The sequence below is a fragment of the Glycine soja genome, chromosome 4 (assembly GCF_004193775.1).
Source record: "Glycine soja cultivar W05 chromosome 4, ASM419377v2, whole genome shotgun sequence".
Classification (NCBI taxonomy): domain Eukaryota; kingdom Viridiplantae; phylum Streptophyta; class Magnoliopsida; order Fabales; family Fabaceae; genus Glycine; species Glycine soja.
The window spans coordinates 30,853,641-30,876,927 of record NC_041005.1 but is presented as its reverse complement, the minus strand read 5'-3'; the positions used below and the strand labels follow the sequence as shown (position 1 = coordinate 30,876,927).

General features: G+C 34.5%; 2 protein-coding genes across 2 annotated transcripts; both read left to right on the top strand.

The window, feature by feature from the left end:
* Positions 1–519: 519 nt before the first annotated feature.
* On the top strand, positions 520–5,026 carry LOC114409589 (suppressor of mec-8 and unc-52 protein homolog 1-like). Its single transcript, XM_028373091.1, has 7 exons — positions 520–880; positions 1,256–1,309; positions 1,877–1,972; positions 3,120–3,247; positions 3,932–4,127; positions 4,674–4,762; positions 4,848–5,026. Exons 1-5 carry the CDS (start codon positions 827–829, stop codon positions 3,960–3,962), a joined length of 363 nt encoding a protein of 120 aa, XP_028228892.1. The 5' UTR covers positions 520–826; the 3' UTR covers positions 3,963–4,127; positions 4,674–4,762; positions 4,848–5,026.
* A 5,591-nt stretch (positions 5,027–10,617) lies between these two features.
* LOC114410727 lies at positions 10,618–19,844 on the top strand (the record flags this gene model as incomplete). The annotated part of the gene is made up of 3 exons (XM_028374666.1): positions 10,618–10,736; positions 10,908–11,121; positions 19,483–19,844. Coding segments are annotated over 3 exons (378 nt in total), but the record flags the coding sequence as incomplete, so codon positions are not given.
* Positions 19,845–23,287: the final 3,443 nt, after the last annotated feature.

Below are 23,287 nucleotides of genomic sequence, written 5' to 3'. Positions count from 1 at the left end.
CTAGTCTCTTGTTTTTTTTAGTAAATACTCAATTTCAAAAAAATAATCATTCAATTTAAATTAATTTTAGTTAATAATTATTCAAAATTTTCATTGACATTCGTCGGGACACGTGACACGTGTGTGACCAAATTTCCCATTTGAACTTCGGACCTGAGCGTTGTTTTCTCAAATCCACTTTAATCTAACCCAACACAACTTTCTCTTTATTTTGGGATTGAAGAAGAATAACAAAAATCGTGACTTGTTCGCCAAAGAGAAAAGTGTAGAAGAAGAAGTAAAACATTAACCTTTCTCAATTTTTTAAAATTCATAAACAAATATTTGATAGGTTATGATCCTTAAACTATTCTCTAATTAAGTTTTTAGTCCCATACCATATTAAGTATACCAGTGATAATATGACAAACATTTTGTAACCTAAAAGCCGAAAGCAAATTACCAATTGCCCAATTGTGCGGCCCCTTGACTATGAACCAAAACAAGCGTCCCTTGTAAAAACTTGTAATAAAACTCCTGAAACCAATTGCAACCTCCCTCTCACGCACACATCTTTACTCATTGCTTGTTTCCTTGTTGAAAACCCCTGCTGCCCCACAGTCCTATGCTACCCTTCAGAACATTGATTCACTTTACGCACATGCACAGTGGCTTGGGTATTATCTTAGTGCCCAGGGAGTATAAAATGCATGTGGCTCTGATTTTTAATGTTTTGGCGCCTGTCCTTAACAAATAACAATGGCTTCGAACAAAAGGCATTTCACGGAGGAAGACGACGATCCTCACTCGTTCTCCAAGAAATCGAAGGAATCTGAATCTGAATCTGATGCATCCCCTTCTTCTCTTCGCATTTTTCTCAATCCTGCGGACTATGACTTGGGTATTCATTCTCACTTCACTATCATTCTTGTTACTTGTTTTCATTGAAAACCTAACATCTTATCCAAGGCACTGTAAAAAATTAGACGTTGAATACTTAAAATTGATAGAATTTGAAAGGATCGCTAGTTATTGGTCTCTTAGGGGGAAGTGGTTTGGGGTTTTGAGAATTTATAACGTCATAATATTTTCTCGAGCTATTAACTATTCTTGTTCCTAGTGCATAATTCTCCTTTCATTCACTGTGTTTCTGCATACAAGCACTAGAGTTACTTCCAACTAAATATTATTTACAAATTCATCCTCGTGCTCTAGATTGGAGTTTAAAGTTTCATTTTCAGCAGTTTTCTTCCTGATTTTTTGGACATATTTCTAGGTGTGGGATTACATAAGTGGAAAGCTGAAGAAAGATCTACAGTACCAGGCTGATGTGAGTGAGTTTTTATTTGAACGACTTTACCTGCCAAGAATAAATAAATGTCTTGTATGTGATAGTTGATGATGAATTTGGAAATAGATATTTGGCTGATATATTTCCTTGGTAAGGTTTACTTAGCCCCAAGGTTACCAAACACTTTTGTTACCTTGGTACCTTTACATTTATAATTGCATTCAAAGCTGTAGAAAAGATATTTCACTCAGATCTTTGTTGTCATTTTGGGAACTATTTCAACTTTGACTGTAAATAAGTACAGATTGGTGGTAAATAAGTACAGATTGGTGGTTCTGTAATATATATATATATATATATATATATATAAATTTATGCACAGATTACACCTTTTTTTCATGTGATTGTATTTTCTTTCATGATATGATGTCTTGTTTTGATAATATGTCTCTTGCTCACTTTGTGTTCAGTAAGTGTATGAAGTTATGAACATATCTGCTTGATTTATGCTGTCTAAGAATATTAATACTATTGATTTAAAGGAAATTTCTTATAGTTTATCAAAAGTCTTTGCCTTAGACATTTTCTGATTCTATGAACTTGCAGGAAGTGTTCATGATGCATGATGATGTTGTGCTTTGTGTAGACTTTAGCACAGATTCAGAAATGCTTTCATCTGGGTCTCAAGATGGAAAGATTAAAGTGAGTAATACTTGTCTGCATATAAGGCTGCATGAGCTAACCTATAGAAGAAATTCTTGTATCCTTGATTTTGTACATTTTATATTTTCAGGTGTGCACTGCACATATAGCTTTGATATTTCTGTGAAATAGAACTGAGCTACCAAACAAAATTCATTTGGTGAAATTTAGATTGTATGACTTTGAAGCATGGGTTAATAGTGAATAGCGTCAAATTGTGCAACAATAGTATAGTGATGATGTGGGGAAGATTTGCCTCTGGTAGCTATAATTTGTGGTTGCATTGTGTTTTTGCTTTGCACTGATTGCAATCTAGATGGTGGTATTTTATGGACAAAATTGTGAAGTGGTTGCAACTTTAGGCAATGGCGAAATCACGTATTTTGTCCACCCTCCACCCTTTTATGGCATTGGCCACGCATTTTTGTAGGGAAATTTTTGTGATTTTACTCCATTTTTTGCAACAGTAGGATTTTAGGATTAGAATCCCTTCATCCATACAGATAACCCAGCCACCCCACCCTGTATTTGTACCTCCTTATTCTTCCCTCATCTTTTCTGGCTACCAAGTACCACCCAGCAACCCGAGTGTTTTCTGGCCATTGGCCAAACCTGTCCTTTTTTTTGGCAGCCAAAACTTCTGTACTCTGGTCTTTGCCCTATCACCTTTATTTTGCATAGCTTAGTTAGTCCCACCTTCCTGTCTTGCATGTTTTTTTTTCATGGATGATAGTCTGTGCTGTCTTTTTCTTCCCTTATGCTTGACTATTGTTATGGACTTATAAATTACGCCTTGGATTAGTGGTAATTGTGTCTAGGCTGATTTTTATTTTTTAATGATGAATATGTCTTTAATTTGGTTTTCTTTATTTTTTTTATTTTAAAAATGAGCATTTATATGAATGTGGTATAAATTATTTATTGTGCATGTTGGGCCATCTTGCATTCCATTTCACTCTATGATTTGTGTTTATAACTTCATATGGTCCTACTTTGTCTCATTATCTTCTGGTTCCTTGAATTTTTGCTATCTCCAATTCTTGTCGATGTTGTAGTTGTTGACTTGCTGTTTTTGGAAATGTTTATGTTTTTACCCCAACTGTTAATATGTAAAACTTAAAATTGTATATTTCACATTTCATTTTAGGTTTGGCGTATTAGGACTGGTCAGTGCTTACAGCGTCTTGAACGTGTTCATTCTCAAGGTGTCACAAGTGTTTCCTTCTCCCGTGATGGAAGCCAGTTATTAATCACTTCATTTGACAGCACAGCAAGGTTTTTCATTTAATTTTACTTATTTAATGTTGTTTTGTTATAGATAACCGTTTATATTCCATTAGCTCACCTGACATAAAATTTTGGCTTGAAAGGTTCTTTTAACATGTTAACAAGCAGAGCATGAATGACCAAGTGATTAGAAGTTGGCATTATTATTAGTAGATAGTAGCAAGCCTAAAATCCACCATACAAATGTCGAGTTGACATTGCGGTCAATGGAGGAAAGCATGGTGGTTACTGGTTGCAATATATTTTTCTTTTCAAATGCTAAAATAAATCTACCAAATATAATTGTCATATACTAACTATCTGGAAAGGCTAAGCTTCTAGCTGAAAGGACATGAATGGTCCTCCTTTTCCTCGATATAATCATCATTTTATTGTCTTCAAGTGAGACATATCCTTGTTCCTGTAGTTCCTATTCTTCATAGCCTCTTCTTCATTCTTCTTCCAAACAATGGCGCTAGAAGCTTGTGAAAGGATTCTTATTAGAGATATTGGAGGAGATGCAAATGAAATTACTCATTTCTGTGCTGCTCTTTATTCTTTAATTTAGAGCACAACTCGTTCAAATCTTTAATGCTTTATTACTGCAGTATATTTTATATCTTAACATTATGAAATGCTTTGATAAAATGTTAGCAACTGTTAAGTGAAAATGTTCCTCTTTTTGTAATACAGAATTCATGGCCTCAAATCTGGAAACTGTTAAGTGAAAATGTTCCACTTTATAATATGGCTATATAGGGCCACCCAAAAGGAGGAATATTTAACCTATTTTTTGGAGAAGGCTTATGACTTTGGTGGGACCACTTGGGCCATGACTGAATTCAGTTGGGACGTTAAGTACGTTGGTGTTCAAGCCATTGCTTCCATGGTAATAATTCCCTCACACACACTTCCCTTCTCCTTTTTTTTCTTTTCCTTTATTGTAAATTGTAATTTGTAATATCTCATTGATCATTCTTCTACCTTTCAAAGTTTTAAAATGCCAAAAAGGTACATTAGAAGTACTATACTGACTTTCAAAAGAAAAAAAAAAGAGCACCATGGTTTATTTCTTTATATATTTCTTCATGGGTTCAATTTACATTGAGAGTAAATTCTCACCAGGTATATATATTAAATGTAAAAAGTTATAATTGACTAATTAAGACCAATTCAAACAAGTATCTGAATCTTATTTCATGGTTTATGATCCATAACAGCGTGATTTAAAACATACGAGGTGAATATGTAATGTATAGCATGTTTGGTTTCACTTTTCACGTTTAGAACATGAGTTTCTTACTTGGATCTGAACGAGTTGTCAAACACGCTAGTAGTGTAAATTGCTTACCGACATTTTTCATGAGCTTGGTCCATCATATTCATTCATCTTATTGCATGACAACTGACACTTGTTTCTTTTCTAATTTTCCAGATGAAAAATATTTAGCTATTGTCAGCTCTAGACCACGGGTTATAAGCTGGGAAATTGGGGAAGAGATTCTGAAGTTCCCTAATGATTTGGTAATCTTCATTACTTATTCTGGATACGAATATTTGTCTTTACAAGTTAAAAGCATCATTACATTTTAGTTTTATTCCTCAACAGGGAAATGTAGAGCACATTTCTATATCGAGTGATGCCAAAAATTTAGTTACATTAGATTTTAAGGATAAACATCTTCAAGTTTGGAAGTGTGATTTAAATTCAGGAAGTCTGTGTAGAGGTCCTACACTTCCCATAAGACATCCTCCATTAGTTTATGTAAAATTTACTCTTTGGCATGATGAGCAGTAGTACTACCACAGTACCACTATCTGAGTATATTTAAGAATTGATTGGTATTTTTTGTACTATCATTTAATGTAGATCAACATGAGGCTACTGAAGGAGTCCTTCTTGATGATGATTTGAATGAGCCAACAATGGGAGAGAAACTTGCTAGTCTAAGTGTTCTGGATGGGAACAAATCAAGGAGTGATATAGAGTAAGAATCTTTTGTCCCAGCAAAGCCTCCAAGTGCAGACTCTGTACATGTTTTGCTTAAGCAAGCATTAAATGCTGATGATCGCACCCTTCTGCTAGATTGCTTGTTTACACAAAATGAGAAGGTTCTCTTTCTCTCCTATTTCTATTGAACATTATGTATATTTGAATGGAAATTGTCCACTTGCTCAGTTTCTTATATGTTATACATGATGTAACTCCTTTTGCAGGTTGTTGTAACTTTTCAAAGGCCATGTTGCAGCAGATCTCTAACTTTGTGCAGCATAATAATAAGCTCATGTATATTTAATTAAAAATTATAATCAACAAAGAGTGTAATTAGGAACTAGATTTATTATTATTATATGACATTTACCTACAGAACACCGTAGGTACAAGTAAATTGACTTTTACCTACAGTTAGAAATTATAAGTATAAATTAATATCTTTTACCTACACATTTGAAATAGTAGGTGTTACCTATAGTGATAGTTAAATTTGACTGTAGGTAAAAATATATCCGTAGGTAAAGCCTATAGTGACAGACTATTAGTTGTCACTGTATACCCCCTCAAAGTTGACGCAAAAAACGTCTGTAGGACAAAGTCCTTTATACTTCTACCTACGGATTTTGGACTTCTAGTGATAGATCTTGACAGTAGGTAAAAGTCATTTTCCTTGTAGTGTCTAGTTTTAATTGGAAAACAACACTCAACGGTGCTTAAACTGCATCTTATTTTTGTAAATGTAGAGATATTACTACTTCCATATTGGCATTGAACTTCTTATTTTTCAATTTTCCCGAACTTTTGGGATTCAATAGAGAAAAATGAGTATTTTTCTTTTGAAGGTTTGTTGGATGTAATCAAATAGGTAGCCCTTCTATTTCACAATATTTGGATGTATGCCTTGGATGTTCTTTATCTCAAAGTCTCCTGAAAGTTATTCTAACTTGGAAGCCTTGGCACTTTGCAGTTGAGGATTTACAAGACACTAGAATTGGAATCACCCAAATATCAAATATTGAAAAGGATGGCAAATTATGAGGTCAATCTTGTCATTCATCAACATAGATGTTCTTGCATTGATACTGATAGTTTAATGTATTTTCTGTCATTTCTGATGTAGTAGTCTGTTCCATGATAATAATGGGCCATTTTGTTTAAAGGACCGCATTCATAGAGTTTCTAGTCTAAGAGAATAGAGAGAGAGAGAGAGAGAGAAAGGAGAAATGAAGAAGTGAAATATTATTCATTAACCCATGTGACTCAGATTTACAAAGAGTATATATAGACAATTCTATTAGAGAGTCTAACAGAATTGTCTAACTAACTTTCAACTACTAACAACTAACTAACTTCTACTAGAAGCTAGATGAGTCTGCAGTTGATTAACTGCAGCTCCATATAATACTCTAATACACCCCCCCCCCCCTCAATGGGGCTGAGTCTTTGGAGGAGGCTCAAGGACACTGAGTTTGGATCTCTAGAAAAGAAAACTGGTTGGAGATAGAGCTTTTGTCAAGGCACCTGCCCATTTATCTATGGCAGGAATGTGGTAGACTTGCAGTTTTTTAGCTAGAACTTTCTCTCGAACAAAGAAAATATCAATCTCCATGTGCTTTGTACTGGAGTGAAGAACAGGATTATGAGTGATGACAACAGCACTTTGATTATGACAGAAGATTGTTGGAGTAGTGAAAGGAATAGAGAGTTCAGTCAGCAGAGTTTGAATCCTATTAGAGTAATGTACAGAGAGTTGCAATATTCAACTGCACTCCAGTTAAAGGGAGTTATTTAGAAGTTAGTTAGTTGTTATAACTGACTTTTTTGGTCTATAAATACCAGACTGTACTACACTATTAAGTGGCTTAATATCATTTTTCATTCTCTCTTTCTCTCAAAATATCTCTCTATGATACTGTTAGAATTCTAATAAATCCACACTACTTCAGTTGTAGCTTGAGATAGGTTTCGATACTCAGCTTCAGTACTTGACCTTGCAACAATCTGTTGTTTCTTAGACCACCAAGATATAAGGTTAGGACCAAAATAAATAGCAGCTCCTAAAGTAGATCTGTGATCATCAGGGTTAGAAGCCCAATCTGCATCACATAGGGCCTTAATAGGAATGGTAATTCCTGGAGTAGCAGCTTTGAGAAGTAGGCCATGGTGTAAAGAGCCTTTTAGATACTTGAGAATTCTTTTCACTACTGCTCAGTGAGTTTCAAGAGTATGACCATGAATTGACAGACTTTGTTTACAGCAAAACTTAGCTCAGTTCTGGTTATGGTGGAGTATTGGAGAGCTCCAACTACTGATCTATATAGAGTAGGATCTGAGAAGAGATATGCTCCTGTTTTAGTAAGCTTGCATCCAAAAACCATTGGGGAAGCAATAGGTTGAGCCTCAGCCATTTTGGTTTTCTGTAGAAGGTCTCTTATGTATTTACTTTGAGTTAGAAGAATAGAGCCATCAATTAGAGTCTTGACTTCAAATCCCAAAAAATAGTCCAGCTTCCCAAGTTGTTTAAGTGAAAAATTAGAATGAAGTTTGATAATAAATTGTTGGACTAAGTTGATAGAACTACCAGTGATTATAATATCATCAACATACACCAAAAGATAAATGATATGAGAGGTATCTTTGAAAACAAAGAGAGATGGGTCACACTTGCTTGCAGAAAAACCAAGATGCAAGAGAGTAGATTTTAGCCTGTCAAACCACTGTCTTGGTGCTTGCTTAAGCCCATATAGAGCCTTATTCAGTTTACAAACTAGAGAGGTATTGGGGTTTTCAAAACCAGGGGGTTGCTGCATATAAATGGTTTCCTCCAGAAAACCATTTAAGAAGGCATTATTGACATCAAGTTGAAAGAGTTCTCACTTGTTGGTTAGGGCCAAGGTTAGAATCAACCTTACTGTAACAAGTTTGATGACAGGGGAAAAGCTTTCATTGAAATCAGAACCAGCCACCTGATGAAATCCTTTTGCTACTAGTCTAGCGTTGTATCTATTCACAATCCCATCTGCATTTTCTTTTTCTCTGAACACCCATTTGCAACCCACTGCTTTCCTATTGGATGGAAGAGATACCAAATCCCAAGTCTTGTTATTCATCAGTGCCTCATATTCTTGTTTCATTGCAATAAACCATTTTGAACCAGCTAAAGCTTGCTTTACAGACTTGGGTTCACAGTGAGCAAGTAACAGAGTTGGATTAAGCCTAGGTAAATGAATTCCAGACTTTAATCTGATCTGCATAGGATGAGAATTAACTGTAGGAACATTTTCCAATGTTGTACAATGTGAAATTTCAGAAGGAGACTAATCTAATGACTGAGGAGAATTAGCTTGCACAGAAGTAGATCCAACTTCAAAGATAGGAGCTACAGGCTCAATAGTAGGACTAGAATCAACATTGACAGGAGAACTAGAGTTGGAATTTGAATCTGCTGCGGGATCAACAAAAGTAGGACCAGCAATAAAATTGCTAGAGAGGGATGGAGAAGAAAGGGGTTGAGGAATAATAGGTATGGAGGGAATTAAAGAAGTGGGGTTAATAAGGGGTGACACAGGCTTAGGAGAAGATAAAAACAAATCTGAATAAGGAAATTTAACTTCATTGAAAACAATATCCTTGGAGATGAAAAGTTTGCCAGTAGGAGAAAGGCACTTGCAGCCCTTAAGAGAGGTGGAATACCCAAGAAAAACACACTCATGAGACCTAAATTCAAGTTTGTGACGATTGTAAGGTCTAAGGAAGGGAAAACAAGAGCAACCAAAGGCTTTAAGGAAGTTATAATCTGGGTTTTTGTTGAATAAAACAGTATAGGGAACATTAAAGTTTAGAGAGATGGTAGGTAATCTACTAATCAAATATACTGTTGTAGTGAAAGCAAAATCCCAGAACTTGAGAGGTAGGGAGGCTTGTTTTAGGTGAGTCCTAATTCCACAATACGTTTGTGTTTCCTCTCGACTACATCATTTTGACGATTAGTGTGAGGACAGATCAATCTATGAGTGATACCCTGGCTTGCTAAAAAATTGGTTAGAGGTCTAAACTCCCCTCCCCAGTCTGTTTGAACACTTTTAATTTTGGAATTAAACTGAAGTTTAGCCATTAACTTGAACTGTTGGAAAACAATGAAGGTTTCTGATTTATTTTTGTAAGCAGATAAATCCATGTGAACCTAGAATAGGCATCAACAAAGGTTATGTAATAGTAAACCATTTTTGGAAGGAATATGTGCAGGACCCCATAGATCACTATATATTAATTCCAAAGGTTGATTATAAATTGTTTCAGATAAGGAGGCATGTAACCTTTGAGATTTACCAACATAGCAAGTTGTACAAAATTCGAAGACATTTTTCTTAGAGATTGGTATCTTACAATGATTGAGAACAAGTCTCAAAACATCAAAACTAGAGTGGCCCAATCTAAGGTGCCAAAGAGTTTGAGAATCTGTTCTAGTACGTGCACTTGCAACAGAAGTAGTTTTTACATCAGAATTAGCATTATTTACATCAGGACAGACATTGGTTACAGAATTTGAAACAAAACAAGAAGCTGAACTGGCAACAATTGAGCCTTGGAGATGAAGGTTTGGGAAGACATATAAATCATCAAGTCTAAGTGAGCCTTGAAGCAAGATCTCATTGGCTCCCTGTGATTTCACAAGACAATGATTAGGATGAAATTCAAAATATACACCATTATCTAGAGCAAATTTATTGAGTTGTTGTATGTTTTGTGATTCCCCTATCACATGAAATGAGGCACCTGAATCTAGTAACCAAGTTATAGGGGTACCAGTCTGAAAGTTAGAATTAGAGTTTGCAATCATTGCACTTGGAGACTGTTGATTCTATTGATTGTTTTGCATTGACCTGTTTTGATTGGTACCTTGACTCCATGAATTTGATGATCTGAACCCATTGTTTTGTCCATAGTTATTTTGACCAGAACCATTTCCTTGACTAGAATACTGATTTTGACTAAAGTTGTTAGTCGGAGTATTTCCTTGATTTGAAGGATCATGTAGAGTGAGTGAAGGATTTGGTTGATAGACCTGATCAAACCTATAGTGACAGACAGATGCAGTATGACCATATTAATTCCGAAGCATCCTCCCTTATAGCCACGACCGCCACCGCCACCTCCACGGTGGATGTCGTGGTTAAAATTTCCATGACCAAAAAAATCATACTATTGTGAAGACTTGTTTGACGCTACATGAGAATAAAAAAAAAATGACGAAGAAGAGTTAGGGTTCACCTGAGTGAGATTAATTGAATGCGATTCAGAAGTATGTTTTCGTAACTTCAGCAATCAAGCTTTGTGAGCTAGCAACAGTGCTTCAACTTCTTCAATAGGAAGTGGTTGAAATTTACTTTTTATAACTGAGAAGATACCAATGACTACTCCTGTATTCACTCAAGCCAATGATGCTGACCTGTCCAAACTGTCAATCCAAATAGTTCTTCCATTTGACAAAGAAACAGAAAGGTATGTCTACTGAGTTTTGCTTGTTTTGAAATTTGAATAAATTTTGTGCTAAGAGATGCTTGCCTTGGCTTAATAAAGAAATACAGTTTTGTAGAAAATAATAAACATAAAAAAGTGTAATATCTTTAGTTGAATTTAAAGGTTTGTGCTTACTGTTTTAATGTTGACCAGTTTGCCAAATCCTAATCAAGAAACAGCTCGCTTGAGAAAGGTTGAAGGAGGCATTGTTGCAATAATGAAGTTTAGCGGAAAACCCACAGAGGATATTGTTCGTGAAAAGGAGAAAACCCTGCGTGCCAATATTATTAAAGATGGTCTTAAACCTCAGCCTGGTTGTTTGCTTGCACGGTACAATGATCCAGGTCGAACATGGACCTTTATAATGGTATGCTGCAAAACCTGCTTGAGTGTGTCAGTTGATTTCTAATATGTGCGGTGTTTGCTCTACTGTGACTAATAGATATCTGATGTACGCTTTGGATGAATTATTTAGTTATAGAGATTAGGTTCGAGAATAATAAAATAGAAGAAAAGAGAATGAACCCATTTTTGGGAGTGACCTTGTGTTCTTGATGTTCTCAATATTTTCCCCAGCATCAAACCAAGAACTTGAAATATGTCCAATCACGTTTATATTCTACCAAAATTTGATAGTATAATCTATCTCAGTGGAGCATATTCATTCCTTGATGAAATCAGACTAAGCAATAGATAGTTTGAGGGTGTTATAGGTAGATCATGAGATTCAAGATGGGATCTCTCTCAAAATCCCTTATTATGTGCCTCTTGATGTCTATTTATACTTCTATTTTCCTTCAGAATCCCGTAGGTAAGTCTTTGTTTTCTAGCCAGTGTCTGTCAAAATAGGGGTATGATAGGTCTTTTATTAGGCCTTGGGGATTTCTTCTTCTATTATAATGTGTTGAAATTGCTACAAATTTCTAGAGTATTCTTAAATATAATATGTATGAAAATAGTAGAATATCCTAGAACTATAGTGAGTATGAATATGGTAGAACAATCTAGAACTATAAGTGTATGTATAAGATAGAAGAATCTAGAACTATCATGATACTAATCTATCATGAAAACTCTAGAAAGACCTAAAGTAATGTAGAAACATTCACCACCATTGAGAGGTTGGTGACTTGAGCCTATAAATAGGCAATTGGTATGTTGTAATTTATCCAAGAAATCAATGACATAGCCTTCTTTCTAAAATAATTCTCTAAAACTATCAACTATCAACTATCATCTAACCAACTTCCAACAGTGGTATCAGAGCTACGTTCGATCATACATTGGGCGTAGTTATATTACCTACCTACCATTCCTAAATCCTCCCAACTACTTCAAAAATCTCCTTTGTACTATTAACCCACTCCAATAATATTTTTTCTAAGCTATGGATAACACTACTCAATCGTCAACTATTTCTGTCCCTATCTTCAATGGTGAAAATTATGATTTCTGGGGTGTTAAAATGGAAACATATTTTTCATCTCAAGATTTATGGGACATAGTAGAAGAAGGCTTCACCGTTCCCACAGATACTTCAGCTCTTAATGCATCTCAAGAAAAAGAGTTGAAGAAAAATAAACAGAAAAATTCAAAGGCGTTGTTCACCTTGCAACAAGCGGTGACTGATCCAATTTTCCCAAGAATTATGGGAGCTAAGATTGCCAAAGAAGCGTGGAACACATTGCAGGAGGAGTTTCAAGGAAGTGTTAAGGTACGTGCCATTAAACTTCAATCTCTAAGAAGAGATTTTGAACTATTGAAAATGAAAGAGTCTGAGACAGTTAAAGATTACTATTCTAAAGTTAAAGAAATAGTTAATCAAATGAGAACTTTTGGGGAAGATATTCTTGACAAGAAAATTGTTGAGAAAATTCTAATTACTATGCCTTCCCGTCAAAGTTTAAATTTCAGCCCCAAAACAAAGAAAATGGAGGAAAGAAAAATTATGGAGAAACTTCCAGAAGAAGAGAAGGTTCTAGGAATTTCCTTAAGAACAAAACAGATAAAAATTCTCCATGCAATATATGCAAAAGGCAAGGCCACGCAGAGAAAAATTGTTGGTTCTGTAATATGCCACAATGCAACCATTGCAAGAAGTTCGGGCACGTAGAGAAAAATTGTCGCAAAAAAATAGGCATCAAGCTAATATCGCAGAGGAGCATGATCAAGAACAATGTATGTTCTATGCCACTCAAGACTCAATAAAAGAAAAGGGAGGAAGCTGGTACTTGGATAGTGGATGTAGCAATCACAAGGCCAAGGATGAGACTATTTTCAAAAGCATTGAAGAGTCTGTCAAAGTCAAAGTTTGACTGGGAAATGGAAGTGTGGTTGAATCAAAAGGCAAAGGCACTGTCATAGTGGAGACAGATAAAGGTACGTGACTCATCCATGATGCCTTACTAGTTCCCATCCTAAAAGAAAATCTTCTAAGCATTGGTCAAATGATCGAGAGAGGCTACACACTTCACTTTGAAGGAGGTGTATGCAAAATCTTAGACAACAAAAATAAAAGGTCTTAGATAGCCCAAGTAAAGATGAATAAGAGCAATAGAAGCTTCCCTCTAAATTTAAAATATGCAACAAAAATTGCCATGAAGGTACAAGTTGATGATTCATGGATATGGCATCTAAGATTTGGCCACTTCAACACACATGCCTTGAAGTTGTTACATAAGAAGAACATGATGAGAGATCTTCCAAGCATAAAGGAGAACAATGAAGTGTGTGAAGGATGTCTCCTTGGTAAGCAACACCGATTTCCTTTCTCAACAAGCGGAGCATGGAGAGCAAAAGATCTATTGGAGTTGATACATACGGACGTCTGTGGACCAATGAGGACGCCATCACATGAGAACAACAGGTACTTCATACTCTTCATTGATGACTTCTCTAGAATGACATGGGTACATTTTCTAAAATAAAAATCAGAAGTCTTTGGGGTATTCAAAAAGTTCAAGGCCCTTGCTAAAAATCAAAGAGGAAAACGGATAAAAGTACTAAGAAGTGATCGCGACAAAGAGTACACCTCTCGCGAGTTTGAAAGATTTTGTGAGGATGAAGGCATTGAGCGACAACTTACATTCGCATATTCTCCTCAACAAAATGGAGTGTCCGAGAGAAAGAATCGCACAATTATGGAAATGGCTAGATCGATGCTCAAGGAGAAGGGACTACCTAACACATTTTGGGCTGAAGCAGTCTACACTGCTATTTACATACTCAATAGATGTCCAACTAAGTCTGTAAAAGACAAGACTCCAATTGAAGCTTGGAACGGGAAGAAACCATCAACAAAGCACCTAAGGGTCTTTGGATCTATATGCTACATTCATATTCCAAACGTGAAGAGGCACAAGCTTGAAGACAAGACTATACGAGGTATCTTCCTTTGGTATAACAATATCTCTAAGGGCTACTTTGTCTATAACTTACAAACTAAGAAACTCGTCATCAGTCGAGATGTTGAAGTTGATGAGTAAGCTTCTTGGAATTGGGATGAAGAAAAAGTAGAGAAGAACGTTCTTATACCCGCTCAACTACCTCAAGAAGAAGCTGAGGAAGAAGACCCAGGTGAACCACCTTCACCTCCACCACAACAACAAAATCAAGAACTATCATCACCAAAGTCTACTCCGAGACGAATAAGATCTTTGGTGGACATATATGAAACCTATAACTTGGCCATACTTGAACCTGGAAGCTTTGAAGAAGCGTCAAAGCAGGAAGTATGGGTCAAGGCAATGGGAGAAGAGATACAGATGATCGAGAAAAACAACACATGGGAGTTAGTAAATCATCCCCATGGAAAAGATATCATTGGGGTTAAGTGGGTCTATAAGACAAAGCTCAACCCTGATGGCACCATACAGAAACACAAGACGAGGCTAGTAGCTAAGGGTTACTCACAGCAACCCAGAATTGACTACAATGAGGCATTTGCACTAGTAGCTCATCTTGATACCATAAGAGCTCTAATAGCTCTTGCATCACAAAAAGGATGGAGTATCCATCAACTAGATGTCAAATCCACCTTCCTTAACGGCGTACCTGAAGAAGAGATCTACGTGGAGCAACCACAAGGATTCGTGTCTGAAGGCAAAAAAAGCAAAGTGTTAAGACTAAGAAAAGCACTCTACGGTTTGAAGCAAGCACCTCGAGCATGGTATAGTAGAATCGATCAATATTTCATGGATCGAGGATTCAGGAGGAGCAAGAGTGAGCCTACACTTTACATCAAGGCTCGAGGTAAGTACACTCTCTTACTCTCTCTATATGTAGATGATCTTATTTACACGGGAAACAATACTAAGATGATGATGGAGTTTAAAGGAGACATGATGAAGACCTTTGAGATTACCGACCTTGGTTTGATGAGTTACTTCCTCGGCATAGAGGTAAGTCCAAGAAATGAAGGGATATTCATCTCGCAAAAGAAATACACAAAAGGCTTACTTAAGAAATTCAAGATGTATGGTTGCAAACCTGTTGCTACTCCACTCATAACAAATGAGAAACTACAGAAGAATGATGGAGCACCAGAAGCTGATGCATCCAAATACCGAAGTCTAATTGGAAGCCTCCTATATTTGATAGCTACACAGCTTGACATAATGTATGCTACAAGTCTTCTATCAAGATTCATGCAAAGCCCAAGTCAAATACACTTTGGAGCAGGAAAAAGAATTCTGAGGTATCTACAAGGAACAAAAGAGTTCGATATATGGTATACTACCGAAACCAACTCAGAATTACTTGGCTACACCGACAGTGATTGGGCAGGTTCGGCAAATGACATGAAGAGTACCTCTGGCTATGCTTTCTCACTAGGATCGGGAATGTTCTCTTGGGCATCGAAGAAGCAAGCTACAGTAGCATAATCAACAGCAGAAACAGAGTACATGGCAGCTGCTGAAGCAACGAGTCAAGCTATATGGCTTCGTAGGATACTTGAAGACATGGGAGAAAAACAAGATGAGCCTACTAAAATCAATTGCGACAACAAATCAGCAATTGCAATGGCGAAGAATCCAGTTCATCACAGCAGAACAAAACACATAGCAATCAAGTATCACTTTATCAGAGAAGCTGAAGCAACTAAAGAGATCAAACTCGACTACTGCAGAACAGAAGATCAAATTGCAGACATATTCACAAAGGCGTTGCCGAGACCAAGATTTGAAGAATTACGAGCTATGCTCGGAGTCACAGAAATTTGCATCAAGGAGGAGTGTTGAAATTGCTACAAATTTCTAGAGTATTCTTAAATATAATATGTATGAAAATAGTAGAATATCCTAGAACTATAGTGAGTATGAATATGGTAGAACAATCTAGAACTATAAGTGTATGTATAAGATAGAAGAATCTAGAACTATAATGATACTAATCTATCATGAAAACTCTAGAAAGACCTAAAGTAATGTAGAAACATTCACCACCATTGAGAGATTGGTGACTTGAGCCTATAAATAGGCAATTGGTATGTTGTAATTTATCCAAGAAATCAATGACATAGTCTTCTTTCTAAAACAATTCTCTAAAACTATCAACTATCATCTAATCAACTACCAACATAATGAGATGAGACAGACTAATGTTGTGTCAGACTGTCAGTTACTAGAAAAAAGCATGACTGTGTTCTTTGATACTATTTTATGAAAACAAAACAATGCAACTAGCTTTCTGCCTAAACATGAAAATTATAAATATGTTTTTGGTCCTGTAAGTTAGCATTTTTTTCATTTTTGGTCCTTGTAAGTTCATTTTTTTTCTAAGTTTAGTCCTTATAAATTTGTACCTTATCAATTTTGGTCTTTGTGAGATAATTTGCTCATTTTAGTCCTTGTATGTTTATATTTTTCCAATTTTGGTCCCTGTAAGCACAAACTTATGGGGACTATAAATGAAAAAAAATTAAAATCATACAGGAACCAAAATTGGAAAAACACAAACATAAGGAGACTAAAAATGAGTAAAATATCTTATAGGGACCAAAATTGGAAAAACATCAACTTATGGGGAGTAAAATTAAAAAAATGAACTTATAGAGACCAAAAATGAATAAGCACTACCTTACAAGGACCAAAAACGTATTTAAGCCAATGGTATAACTCTGTCTTTAGATCTCCAACATTGTTAGAATCGCCTTGATTGCATTTGAGTAACTCTAGTTATACCCATTTTGCTGAAGCAATGTTATTAATCAATTCCATAATCAGTACCATTTTACCCACTCCAGCTCCACCAAAAAGTCCTATTTTTCCTCCACGACTATAAGAAACTAAAAGATCTACTACTTTTATTCCTGTTTCAAAAATGGCTAATTGTCAGAATCTGCAGTTGATTTGATCTAGAACTGAAGTTTATTCACCAAATTCTCAATTAATTAATTCAAATATGCTATTACAGGCCAAATATAATAAACTAAATCATTAATTCATCTAAAATGTGCAATAAAAAGCATAGACTTATTATCTAGATTCTTTCCATAAATATGACAAATCACTCTATAAATGTATTTACAGATGGATTTGATATGTTAATTCACAAAAGCTGTTTTTGCTTCCATTTGTCATACTGCAACTAAACAACTTTCTCATAAATTTGTTTACAAGTGAAGAATCAGCAGTAAAAGAAAACAAATTGAAAATAATTGTTTCTTGGGGGGTATATGCACGTCATAGTGGAATTGAGTGTCCATTATGGTTGATTTTTTCTGCTATATGCATGATTCGTAATTTATATCGGTGAGTGGTACTTACTATTCCCATCTATTTTCTTAGTTTAATGAATCCAATGAATTTAGTTTTCTCAAAGTATTATATTTTCCCTATTGGAGATATTGATTTCAACTTTTTCTTTTCTTATTGCTTGTATACTGTACCTGCATTTAAGCCTTCTACTGTAATGCAACTGAAAGAACATGTGCAGCAATTAATGTACCATGTAAGTTAGGGTGCATGGACGCACTTTTACATTTTAGTCCTCGAAACTTCTTACATTGTAGTATTTTACTCTTATTTTTACAATTTAATCCTCAATAAAAAATTTATCGGCTGTGCAAATTTGGTGGAACTTGGTTAGTAGAAGCTTGACTGTGTTAACTCCACCCATGTGTGAAAGGAGCAAGGTTGTAGTACACCCGTGTTAGAAACCTTTCCCCGCCCCTTCATGAAGAAGGAGGTGAAGTTGGTAAGTGATTAAACTTTATATTAAGGACTAATATAAAATGTAAATAAGTTTTGAGGACTAAAATGTAAATGTTCATCAATGCACTTTAACCTACATGATGCATAGTTGAAGGCAAATTTTCCTAAAGCGGGTGCTTTTACAAAATATTTCCCCAAAGGGGGTCCTTTCGAAAAATATTACATGAGGGGGCTCTTTTCTACGTCCTTTGCATGGATAATATAGCAAACCGCCACTCCTAGTGGCGAGTTTGCTGGGAAAACGCCACGTGGCACGGAAAACGCCACTCGTAGTGGCGAGTTGCCCAGCTACAGGCCTAAAGGGGAGTTGCAGCTGCAACTTGCGATTTGAGTGCAAGTTGCAACTCCCATTGGCAACTCCCATTGTATAATTAAATTAGTTTTATATTTTATTTTGTAGTTTCCAGTAAAATAATTTGTATGATAATTTTTTTTAAGTAATTATTAATTAAAACTAAATGTCAACTTTCAAGTAATTTTTTTAAATACATACATAAATTTAAATAAATTATCAATTTATTTTCCGATAAACAAAGTTCAAAGCTAAAACAAATGTCACAAATCTTATTGATTAATTTTAATATAAAAAATAAAACTCTTTTCAAACTTCTGTTTTCTTCGTTGAGTTATATTTGAAAGGAGAAAAGGATTTTAAACTTTTCGTAGAGTTATTCTAATTTTGCGGTTATCATTCCCATTGGCAATTTAGGGCAGTATAAATACATACTCAAATATCAGTTTTCCTCACGCTGTTTCCATTGTATTTTTGGGATTTTTTTAAATACATACATAAATTAGAGTTTAAAATAACTCTACGAAAAGTTTAAAATCCTTTTCTCCTTTCAAATATAACTCAACGAAGAAAACAGAAGTTTGAAAAGAGTTTTATTTTTTATATTAAAATTAATCAAGAAGATTTGTGACATTTGTTTTAGCTTTGAACTTTGTTTATCGGAAAATAAATTGGTAATTTATTTAAATTTATGTATGTATTTAAAAAAATTACTTGAAAGCTGACATTTAGTTTTAATTAATAATTACTTAAAAAAAATCATCATACAAATTATTTTACTGGAAACTACAAAATAAAATATAAAACTAATTTAATTATACAATGGGAGTTGCCAATGGGAGTTGCAACTTGCACTCAAATCGCAAGTTGCAGTTGCAACTCCCCTTTAGGCCTGCAGCTGGGCAACTCGCCACTACGAGTGGCGTTTTCCGTGCCACGTGGCGTTTTCCCAGCAAACTCGTCACTAGAAGTGGCGGTTTGCTATATTATCCATGCAAAGTATGTAGAAAAGAGCCCCCTCATGTAATATTTTTCGAAAGGACCCCATTTGGAGAAATATTTTGTAAAAGCACCCGCTTTGGGGAAATTTGCCCATAGTTGAATTACTCCATGTTCATCGAAGATCAAATTTCTCCTTTTTAAAGTTGTTACCTTAATTTGATATTCATCTGCTTAACTAGTTACAATTGCTTCATTTGTTTTGTGGTTCATGACATGGAAGAGGAATGAAATGCTCATATGGCTCGATGACTTCTCGTTGGATTAGCATCAATGCAGTAACCGTACCTAGCTGCGTTTTATCATCACTGCACATAGCAAATTTTCTATCATATCTTTTGGCTGAGTATATGAAAGATATGATTAGAAATTCTCTTATCAAGGAGGGATGTTTGGAACCAAAATGGCAAATATACTACGCATTGAAAGTAGAAAGTTATATAGGGGAGGATTAAGGTACTTGTTTATTAGCTGCTATTCATTAAATTGTAAAAGAACAGAGAGCAATAATATATTTATTCTTTATACACCTGTTATTTATGTATGGCATAATTTAACAAAAGAAAAGGTACTGCGTTATGATTACTTTTAAATTTGAATCATCTTATCTATTCAAGATACTTTACACCGAAATAGACCCCTAGGAAATGCACATGGATCGTGTCAAGATAAAAATGAGTAGGGTCAAATCTCACAAAGAATTGAGTAAATTATCAACTAATAACAAATTAGATTATTTGAGTAATTGATAAATGAGTATTGAGTAATGAAAATAAAAGAAACAATCACAGCAACTAGAGAATACGATATTCTAATTTCTGAAGGCAATTTTGGTGGAAATCTTCTTCTTCTTCATCCTAAGTAACAAAGTTCAATTTAATATAATCTAATCTTTGCATTAGTTTAAATCAGTGAAAATAGATGTAGCCTCTTCGGCCTATTTGTAGTTAAATCAATAAAACTTTAAATCAAAAGTTTTATTATGCTCTTTTATATTTTAAAATATCATTTTAGTTTTTTTTAATTCTTTGTTAGAAACTGTGAACTTTTAAATTTTAAAATGGTTTAATATCGTTTTTGATTCATTACGTTTTGTAGTTGTTTCGCTTTGGAATATTATGTTTAAAATTTTTATTTTAGTTTTTTATGTTTTTGGAATATGCGATTTTGGTTCTTTTTTTCAATTTTTCGTTAGAAAAATTAGTGTCAATAAGTATTTTAAATTTTAAAATAGTTAAATTAACATACTGATGGATAAAAATCGTCACTATCTTTTTTATTTAAAAAGTTAAAAATCACTAAGTGAATGAAGTAAAGATGAATTTGAAACCACAAACAACAACAATATTCACTCTCCTATTATTGTTATTATTCTCTTCATTTAGTTTAATCATTTAATAACGATAATAATTACATTCACCAATTATTCACAATCACAATGGGTAAGGACATCTTCTCCTTTTGCCACTCTACCTCTCACCGTCGACCCAAGAATACTACTGCTCGTCCCTGCTCTCATCTCCATCTCAACCTCCCTGCGCGACCGGAATTGTCGCCTCACCTAACAACAATTGTCTCATTACCATCACCGGCAGTAGCATGTTGACGAAGGCAAAGAAGAAGACACAACAATGCTCAGTAGTGGATGAGGTTTGACCAATCGAGCTAGTCAGAATCATCTTCCAATGAAACGTACCTTCAACCCCTCTTTGTATTGCTCATCTTCGCGCCGACCTGATTGTAAATGTTAGATGAGAAATCCTCTACTTGCCAAACCCAATCATGTGCAACAGTGGAGGTCTAGCTCGCAAACCTCACAAAGAGTCACATTGTGACTTCCTTGTTTAGATATAGGTTAATTGGCGAGTTATGATATGTTTTTGTCTTTCATGGAAGACAACTCTTGCTTCGATCTCGCTTGCTTTTATTTCCAATAATATAGTTGTGTGAAAGGTTGTGATTTTTCAATGAAGAGTATAAATTTGTTGTGGTTTCAACGAGATTATGTGTGACGTCGTTTGATTTGTGTTGTGCTGCTTATCTTTTCAGATATGGAAAAAGACGTAAAAGCATGACAGATAAGAAGTGTGAGAAACAATTATTAACCATATAAACTTCTTTATACAATTTAGTAAAAAAAAATATAAATTAAAATTTGATTAATATTACACATTTCTTTTATATCAAAATAAATTTATTTATAATATTTTTTTGAGAAATCTTTTTATACGGAAAAATAAATAATTAAAAGGTGTTCTAGAAAAAAAAAATGGAGTTATACCGTGGAAGAATATTGGGAGGGCATGAGATTTCTAGCACACCCCGACCTCAAGTCATAATGATCACCAAAGAATGAATCACAAACAAAATGAAAACAAAAATGATCTAATGAACTAATTTTAGAAGTTTCTTCTTTATTTAGATATTTTTAATATATAAAAATTTATAAATTTAATTTGTGTGCTTTGCATAAGTAATTTTTTTATATCTGTTACTTAATAATATCCCGTATGAATAAAATAACTTATGCAAATAACGGTTTTAAAAAAAAATCAAACTAAGAACGGTTTTAAAAAAAAATCAAACTAAGAAACAGACAAAAAAAATATTGCATTGTCTAACAGTTAGACACGTGACAAGCTCCTGATCAGATTTAATATATATTAGCAGTGGGACCCATGCAAAGAACAACTTAAACAAAAATCAAACTAAAAAACAGAAAAAAAAAAGTGAAAAGTGAAAAAAAAATTGCATTGTCCTGTCGTTGACATCTGCCAATGACAAGCAGATGGACAGAGAAATTTCATATATATTGAGATGACGTATCAATATATTATCAAACAAAAATGTAATTTTATTTTACATTAACTACATATTGTATTACTTATCTTTCTTAGATAGATTTAGAAAATACAAATCAATCTAATCTACTATCTATCTACTATATATATTATAAAAGAGAACCCCAAAAAAATTACTGGTGTGTCCCTTCTTAGAAAATTGACACCTGTCTCTTTTCCTGTATTTATGGTCATTTTAACCTTGCTTCATTTGTTGGCACATGTATTTTTTCCTTGTTCATTTGTTGACACATGCAGTTTGTCCTTCTTCATTTGTTGACGCGTAGGTTGAGGGATTATACAATTGCATTTCTCTCCTTATTTCTCCTGTAGAGTTGGTTGTCTCTTCCTTCCTTTCTTTCTTTCTTCTTCTATTTTCTTCTTTTCTCTTCCGATTCGAACACAACTAGCTGCAAGAAAGTCATTTTCTTTGTGTTGTGCATGTTGCATTTTCTGTTTTTAATATGATTCTCTTCTCATCTTCATTCTATTCTTTGGTCTGATTTTTTGTGATTTGATTTTTGGGACAGACTACAGTAACAACGGCGGTGCTAAAGGTCAGGACGGTGTTGAATAATAAAGGTGTCATTTTGAACTATTTTTCCCCTTTTTTGGGGTTGTTATTTGTCTCTATTTGCAAGGTTTTAATTTTGTTTGTTGTTATACATGTTTTCTTTTTAATAATATTTATTTTTTGTTATTGATTTTTCAACTGTGTTTTTGGTTCCTTTTTATTTTTCCGGGCTACCGACGAAGAAGCATTCAGCAGGCAAGTTGTTTCTATTTGGAAGGTTTTAATTTTGTTTGTTGTTATGCATGTTTTTTTCTTAATAATAGTTATTTTTTCTTACTGATTTTATAACTTTTTTTGTTTTTTATTTTATTTTCTCGGGCTATCGACGAAAAAGCATCATGCAGGCAAGTTTTTTTCCCTTTTGTTGTCATGCATGTTTGTTTTGGTACTATTTGTCTCTATTTGCAATGTTTTAATTTTGTTTGTTGTTATGCATGTTTCCTTCTTAATAATAGTTATTTTTTCTTACTGATTTTTACAACTCTATTTTTTGTTCCTTTTTATTTTCCCAGACTATCGCGAAGAAGCATCCACTAGGCAACTTTTTTCCCTTTTGCTGTTATGCATGTTTGTTTCATTACTATTTGTTTCTATTTGGAAGGTTTTAATTTTTT